Raw genomic sequence first — 8,335 nt, 5'->3', positions numbered from 1 at the left:
CTCACTTAAATATTCACCATTAAAACAGCAGACATTTAACGGCAAGTAAGGATAACAGCTCGACTTTAAAAGACGTGAAGCACCAGTTTGAACCTCAGACGTTGTTTTTTCTTTTGGCAGTTTGGTGTAACAGATTTAGTCGTTAAAGGTCAGAATAAATTTTGCTCCATTTATTATGACATTTAAAAAATATAATATTAAACTCAAAAGGAGAGTATTCACTGAGCTCTTACACAAAGAAGAAGCAGAGTCGTTTTTTGGTAGACGTGTTCTGATCGTGTTCTGTGAAGGAAAAGTTGCACAACTGCTACTAAATGCACTGAAAAGCAAGCAGTCACCGTATTTGGAAAGTTTTCAACAAGAAGTCTCAACAAAAATAAGTAAAAATGACCAATCTGAAGAAAACACAACCCAATAACAGAAAATTTAGACCTTTTTTTTTCTTGTTTGTTTTGATTTTAAAGGTAACAATTAAGCCATATTTAAAGCTTGTTTTAAAATTAGTTAGTGGTTAAAGTAGTTAAATTTTTGATTTAGCAGCCCAGTGGAAGCAAATAAACACCATGACTTTTATGTTTTTAATTCTACTTTACACTAAACAAACTGTGGAACTGAAGTGCTACTTAACAGTGATGAAAGCTCAAAAAGTAACAAGTTTAATTCCTAAAATGTTTTAATAGTTTTGCAATAAATCAATAAATGAATAGTATTAGTAAAAGTAAATTAATAACATTTGTCGGACACTGTCAGTGCGCACAGTGATGGGACAAACTTCTTTTTTTGATCCCGAAAATAATTTTGCTCCAAATTTTTTGGATTCTTTTAAATCCAGAGATTACATTTACAAAGGAAATATTTTTGAACCTGTACCACCATGTAAGCCATGTTTGTGTTTTGTATATAAACAGTTTGATGAGGATTTGCTTCCACTGTGGCTGCAGGCCAAAACTTTTCTCCTCAGTCTAGAAACGGTGAGGGCATTTCTGAGCTTTAGGAACAGAAATATAAATTTAGATCAGTGCCGGAGCTTCTTTCCTCTTGGCTCTCTGTTTACAGCTCGTTACACATCTGTGTTTGTTTTTCCCTCTGAAAACTCAAACCTCACATAACCAACCGTGCAGGTGGTGTCAGTATTTCATCCTCCGGCTTCAGGATTTTACCACATTGAGTCGTTTACCTCCGTGTGTTGCTTCATATGTGGCATCATTTCCAGACTGTGACTACAGACAAAGACTGAATCTTTACGAGCTCCTTCAGGCAGATGTAGGTTTTACCTTCTTCTTCTTCTTCTTTTTTTTAAAGAAAAAAAAAACAATCAGTATTGTATTTATTTCCAAACAGTGTTTTTGAATGACTGAACGATCGCACTGATGAGAGGCAACATGTAGATTTGTGGATGCACTGTTTACAGATGCCTTGGTTACTTGACTTCTGTCAATAAAAATGTGAAGAAAAAAATTAATAAAAGAGAATTACAGAAACTGCTGCTTTGTGTTTCTTCTTCTGTCTGCAGTCGTTTATCTGCCGCGTTCCCTCCAGCTGGTTTATCTTAACAGGAATTGAAACAGAAGAATAACAATTAAAAACAACCCATTGAGCACATGTGGTTTTATACATTTTTTATATATTAGATTTCTGTGGTTTGCAGTTCTTTAGATGTTATTCTGGGTTCTTATGTGACCTGGATGAGTCACTGGTAGCTTCTTGGAAAGTTCACCTCTCCGTTGTTCACTGGAGCCCCAAAGCCTTACAAACATTTGCAGACTAATAGATGCCAATAACTTTGTTTGTAATTTTTCTCACAAGTTTTCTTGAGCGTCTTTAAATCGTGGTGTGATGTTTGTTTTTCTGAGCTTTTAGCTTGCTTCACTTTGACAGACAGGTTCTGTTTGAGTGATTTCTGGATTTCTAACGAAATCATCATTTATAAAACACTTTTTTACTTACTTGGGTTATTCTTATCTAATATTAAAATTAGTTTGATCTTAAAATACAGGCCATATTACAGAGAAATGGAAACTAGAACTAAATATTATTATCACTGATAATGTATGGGAAGAGATGTGTCAAACTTGTCACAAGGGAATAAGTAGTCAATTATGGAGAGTTTGACTGGAAATTTAAAATTAGATTTTTTTTTAATACACCTCTTGTTATCTCCTCATATTGTAAGGAACCCAATGCAGAACTATGTTGGAGAAAATGTGGGGGAATAGGAGACGATTCACATATCTTTTGGGACTGTCCAATAATTCAAGGTTTCTGGATAAGAATCAAAGAAGAAACAGAGAAAATCCTACAAGTAAATACTGCACTGAACCCCACCATATTTCTCTTGGGAGTTATACCTAGAGAGAGGTATACCATAGATGAAAAATATATTCTGCAGATACTCTTACTGATAGCTAAGAAAAGGAAAACAAACAAACTCACCATCCATAACTCAATGGAAACAGAGACTGAAAAGAGTTCATACAATGGAAAGAATGACAGCAAGCCTGCAACTGAAGGTGGAGATCTTCCACCAGAGATGGATGTGTGGCCAGATACTTGGGTGAATGAACACGAACTTTGGAACATTGTAATATAAAGGTATAAATCTCCCCTACGACATGTCATTATATTAATCGTGGTGTTTTTTTTCCTCTCTGTCTTATGTCAGAGAATGTTAATATGTTGCTTGTTTTTTTGGTTATTGCCACAAAAATTACTAAATAAAAAGTCCCCCCAAAAAATTAGTTTGATCTTATTTAATGAATAAAAAATGCATTAAATTAAACAAAGGTTGAGCTGTATTTTATGGATGGAGCATGTTGACAATGCTTGCTTAGCAAAAAACAAACAAACAAAACCCCCAAAAATTTAATCTAATCTAAACCCAAACTGAGATAAAAATAAAACATTTCAAGACATTGAACTTGGAAAACTAAACTAAAAATAGGGGGTAAATCTTTATTTTTAGTGATCTCTCTACTGATTTTCATAAATGTTCCCTCTGACATTTGGCCTCCATATAACAATAATAATTTAAAAGCCTAAAAGTAACTGAAACTACTAAAAACTAAACTGAAAGAAGAAAATTCACTCTGGAGACTAACTGACACTAAACTGACCTTAAAAAGTCAAAATGGAATGAAAAATAAAAACTAGAAAATTCGAAACTAATAACTCTAGTAAAAGGTCACCTCCATCTTTTATCTACAGTCCATGTATTCAGTAGCATGTCTTCTTTAAAAAATAAGGGTTAATCTTTATTTAATTCAATAAATGTAATTAATATATTACACACAATTAAAATAAAAGTCCCCCATTCAGAGTCTGTTCACCTTAATTAAGACTAGTAATTTGGCTTAAGAAAAATAGAGATGAAAAAGTTTTTATAAAGGAATATTTTTTTTAATAAACAGCTGACATTACCTGAAACAAACTGATATTTTCACATTTTATTTATTCACAAGGCTAATTTATGTCTAAGTTCTTATTCTGTTGATCTCTTTAAGGTCGACGTTTGACATAAACAATTAAACAAAACCACATAACCTTTAACATTTTAATGATTCTGTTATACAGACGGGCTTTTCTTTAAAAAAGAAAAAAAAGAATAAACATCCACTGAGCTTGCAAAGCATGCATGAAGATATGTACATTTCCATTAGAACGTTTCCCCGCCCGTCACAGCAGCTTTCGAGAGCAGCGTCCCTTCTGTTCAGTGCACTAAACCCAAATCTCCGAGTGTACATGCTGCACGTTTATGGCTCGTTTTCTTTAACACACAATCCTTCACTCGTTTCAAAACAAACAGTATCGTTCACATCTCTATATGTTACCTTAATATTCTTTCATGCACATTTTTAAGACATTGAAGTAATCATAAACATCTCTAAGAGTTTGACTTTCTCTTTCTGCTACAGTCTGGTCTGCAGGCTCAATACTGGCTGAACAATCCTTTCTGTGGCATCCATGAGCTTATTTTCCTTTGCAGTGACACAACCGAAGCATAAGAAAATGATCACAGAATTATAAGTAAACATTATGCTGGAAATAAGACATTAACACTCTGTTTTTTAATTGAAAGTGTATATATATTTTTTTAAGTTTTAAAATGAATGTAATGTTTTGAATTATGGATGGATACTGATAAGGATGTAATGATTTATTTCTGATAAATCTCTTGTAAGGTCTCGAGTTCCTTAAAGGTGGAGAAACAAAACTCATACAGTAACCAGAGTTCATGACACTGAAACTTTTAAGTGGCACTTTCCCGGTCGCGGTGTACGTGCAGAAGGCTGATATCAGAACGTGAGCTGCATTTGTGGATATGAACAAATACAAACTAAAATGGCTGAAGGTGTAAGGCAGAAGTTTTCCCCTCAGTAGCACAACGCTGGAGGACCCAAAAATCCCTCCATGTTCAGGATCGGCGATCCTGTGGAGAAATAAAACAGCACATCAGACTAATACTGTGGATACGAATCCTGACTGACGTCTGTCATTACGTATTCTTACCTGTTAAGTCACTTGTGTAATCAGCCCTTTTTGAGGTTCGTGTTTATCATCCAGCTCCTCGTCAGAGTCTGAGCACGAAAGGGAAATCGGTCAGCGTTTTTATAGAAACACCACAGAAAATTTAGGATGATAAAAGAACGGTGGAGCCAGGATTTTAACTGCCAACCTTCAGATTAGAAGACGACCCCTCTGAACCCGGACGGCTCAGGTATTCATGCCAACTAAATGTATTATCCTTAAAGACATTAATGGCATCTACAACTGCTTAATAGCAGATGATGCCCTTCGCTCTTATTTTGAAAATTCAGCCACTGATAACCAGCCTGACAATTCCTGTCTTGTCAGGTTTCATCATTTTTAAATTTTCTTGTTTATTGACCTGTGTGAAACAACTGAGGCGCGCTTGTCTTAATCCGTCTGCAGGAGGCTGCAGGTTCAAAGCAGCTGCAGGAGTCTGGTGTGAGAATAAACCTTCACTTTTAATTCTTCACATTTTACAGAAACGGGAATTATTTTTGTATTTTGTGTTATCGACTGCAGCTCTGCTTCTGCTCTGGAGAGTGTCTGTGTCTGCAAAGGATGGGCCCACCCATTGTATGGAAGGCTCACTGCAGAGGCAGCTGAGTAATTGAATTATTTTCTAAGCAATAAGATGTCTGCAGATGAAAAAGCTCCTTTCACTGTGCAGTGAAACAAATACTGAAGGAGCTACGCCACTCATTTCTGGGTGTGAAGTGCAAAGCTGGAAATCTAAAAACTCTAATAATAATAATAATAATAATAATGACAATAAAATGAACTGTATATCTTCATATTTTGTGTCTGTACGCTCATTTAAATGGGAATGAAGAGTCAGAATCATCAGACTGAGCAGTCTGAAGGAGCGACAGCTGAAGCGAGTGTGTCGGGTGTGTTTGGGTTTGTCTGATGTCAGTGGGAGGAAACAGACCTGCCAAAGACTCTGGCGGAGAGTAGAACTGCCCATCAGATAAAGGACCTGGACCCAGGAGAGGAGCCCTACTTGTATCTATGATGGACCGATGTCCTGAAACACAGCAGGATGAAGGAAGCAGGAATAACTGCATCAGCAGGACATCAATGAGGTTAAAATAACATAACAGTGGTGAAATAACTTTCATTTATCAGGTGAGTAAACACATTTGTAGATGTTGTTCATGGCATATAATTATTAATAATTACAGGTAAACTACCTGTGAAATAGCAACAGGAAGCTGATGCATTACGCTTTTTACTCTAACATTATAATAAATAATTATAATATTAACTTCTTATCCCATGATCTTTTATTTGAAATAAAACAACTGAATAAAATTACTCAGTATGTAGCTTTGAATGTTCACCAGCAGGTGGCAGTGTTTCACCAGAGCGTCTGCTGCTGTTCTTTATCGTTTTCTTGTTTCTTTTTCATTCTCCACTCAGAGGCTCTTGAGTCATAGTACTTGTTTTTTCACATTCTTTTGCTAACTTAAAGGAAGGTTTTAAAAGGAACCTGTAAGGTAAACGATCTGTTGACAGAGATCACAGCAGCGACAGCAGCAGTACTGCAACAGTAATGAAGGTGCCTTTTTTATTATTAGCTCAATTGAGACTCACTGTTTTCGTCTTCGATCTCCTGAGGCAGGACCTTGAAGTCGAGCAGCCACGTTTCTATCCAGGCCAGAACGAAGGAGATGATGGGCAGCAGGTACCCAAAGGCCCCCTGACTCAGCAGCTACACAAGAAACACACACGTCCCAATATGAATACGTAATTCTACACAAAGCATACAAAATCTGACCATTTAAAATTTAGAAGGTGCAAAAACAAATATTTATTATTGTTAAGCAGCAGCAATTACAGGTTTTCCTGTACAGGAAGGAGATAGTTTGCTTCACTTCCTTAAATCCTCATGTATGCATCGCCATCGGGGAATATGGAGCAAAGACTGCAGAGGAAAATTAACTCCAACAACAAACTGTCCTCTAAGAGGTTTTTGTGTGTGGACATTGACACCAATACTAAAATAAATAAAGATATTATTAGAAGTAAAAAACTAAAGTCAGTGCAACATTTTTGTTACAAATAATGAAAATATTAGATGTTGTCAGGTTTCTTAGATCAAAGCTTTAAGTACCACCCTGTTTTCTGAGGTGCTGTTAAGGTGTGTGTGTGTGTGTGTGTGTGTGTGTGTGTGTGTGTGTGTGTGTGTGTGTGTGTGTGTGTGTTTGTGTGTGTGTGTGTGTGTGTGTGTAGGAGTGCACCCAGGAGTGCAGACAGTTAGGAATTGTAAAGCTTTTTCTTACCTTCGACAAAATGACTTTAGCAATCAGGAAAGCACAGCTGACTGCAGTGGTGATCTGCACAAAGACAGAAAACATCAGAAATGCTCTTATTTTTGCTAATATTTTAAACAGAACCCCTTTTACCTGAAAACATCCTCATGTTAATGGTCTTTAACTCTCTAAATATACTGAATATAATGAAGTGAAATGGAAAAATCACAGAATCACCCTGTAACAAACACTGATGCCCCCTGAAGACATATTTAATGCACAGAAACAAGAATTAGTGCATCCTCCTGCCAGACACTTCACTGTGCACCCAACAATGTGAGCTCTTGCTGGGCAGCGCCCTCTGCTGGCGCAATTACAGAAACACTGTTGTGGCGTACAGCCTTAAAACCTACCGCGATGGCCCACCAGTGACGAAGCTTGCAGACAGCGTAGGCCAGGATGAGGACGGCAAACCTGAAAACTGCCAGCAGCTGAGGGAGGGGAGGAAGGTGAAGGTGGCACAGAAGGAGGAGAGAAACAAAAAGGAAGGAAAAAAATAGTGAAAAAAAAACCCCCACATAAAATAAATGATATAAAGTTGATCATTTAAAGCAAAAGAAAGAACCTTACAAAGATGTCGAAGAAGGAGGCGTGGTAGTCGTAGTGCAGGACTTCTTGTTCCAGCCGATTCTGAATGCCGCCGTTCACCTGACAAACACAAACAGCTCATCATGACAAATACTCTGAATGTTAAAGTTAACCCTGACACAACTGAGGCTAAAATGACCTGAGTGAGGCAGTTATATTTTTTGTTACTAGAGGAATATTTTTTGTAAGTTTATTCCATCTAAAATAATAATCATAAGTTTTAATACAACACAAAAAACATGAGAAGTTGTAGGATTCAAATAAACATTTGGGGTTAGGGCTGTGCGATGACCAAAATCTCATATCCTCATGTAAGACATTTCTCATCCTGATAACGATGTATATGACAAAAAAGGGCTTTTTATGTAAACTCTATGAATCTTGGGCAACCCGACTTGTGTGAAGTGTTTTCAGCTGGGTGTCGTGTACCTGGAGCCGAGTGTTTTGACCGGTGCATGAAACTATATGTAACGGCCACCATGTTCTTTGTATTTATTACACGGCGTGCTGCGAGGAAAAGCCTGTTCTAACGTTTGAGTCTAAGGTTTATTTTGAGCACCTGACGGCTCTTTTTTGCTTCTCATCTGTAAACTCTGTCAACAACCTTTCACGTGATTCTTGCGTAGGTGGTAGAAGAGGTTTGTCGTGTTTGAGTCTGTGGTGGGAACCGGTTTGCGGCATAATTTGCATAGTAGAGTTTTCTGGTCCGTGTCAGACTTTTCATAACCAAATCATGTCCATGCTACAGGGGCCGGCCCTCATTAGGAATAAGGTCCTCGTTTTGTTTCGACTAGTCCTTCTGTTTGGAGCTACCTGGTTCTGCCTCATATTCACTGGCCATGCTGGTATTCTCTGCGCCCCGATGGAAAAACGTTGCCGTAAACAGCTTATTTTGGAAACCACGAAAC

General features: G+C 37.2%; 1 protein-coding gene across 1 annotated transcript; it reads right to left on the bottom strand.

Moving 5' to 3' along the window:
- Positions 1–3,536: 3,536 nt before the first annotated feature.
- On the bottom strand, positions 3,537–8,268 carry LOC146368757 (STARD3 N-terminal-like protein). The gene is made up of 8 exons (XM_084913585.1): positions 8,241–8,268; positions 7,410–7,504; positions 7,193–7,270; positions 6,810–6,863; positions 6,121–6,238; positions 5,456–5,551; positions 4,507–4,574; positions 3,537–4,426 (listed from the first exon to the last, which is right to left on the bottom strand). Exons 1-7 carry the CDS (start codon positions 8,266–8,268, stop codon positions 4,510–4,512), a joined length of 534 nt encoding a protein of 177 aa, XP_084769711.1. The 3' UTR covers positions 3,537–4,426; positions 4,507–4,509.
- Between the last annotated feature and the right edge of the window lie 67 nt (positions 8,269–8,335).

The sequence above is a fragment of the Perissodus microlepis genome, chromosome 18 (genome assembly GCF_051167445.1).
Source record: "Perissodus microlepis isolate ML-2025 ecotype Zambia chromosome 18, ASM5116744v1, whole genome shotgun sequence".
Lineage (NCBI taxonomy): Eukaryota > Metazoa > Chordata > Actinopteri > Cichliformes > Cichlidae > Perissodus > Perissodus microlepis.
Note: the sequence above shows the minus strand (reverse complement) of the source record. Positions and strands in the feature narration are given on the sequence as shown.

Bases quoted from the DNA above. Each gene is read 5' to 3' on its own strand.
- LOC146368757 (XM_084913585.1), bottom strand. From the start codon at position 8,268: ATGGCCAGTGAATATGAGGCAGAACCAG. The intron at 5,552-6,120 runs GTGAGTCTCAAT...GCTGTGTTTCAG, and splicing joins GGAGATCGAAGACGAAAACA to GACATCGGTCCATCATAGAT. The intron at 4,575-5,455 runs GTCTGTTTCCTC...TTTCGTGCTCAG, and splicing joins TCCGCCAGAGTCTTTGGCAG to ACTCTGACGAGGAGCTGGAT.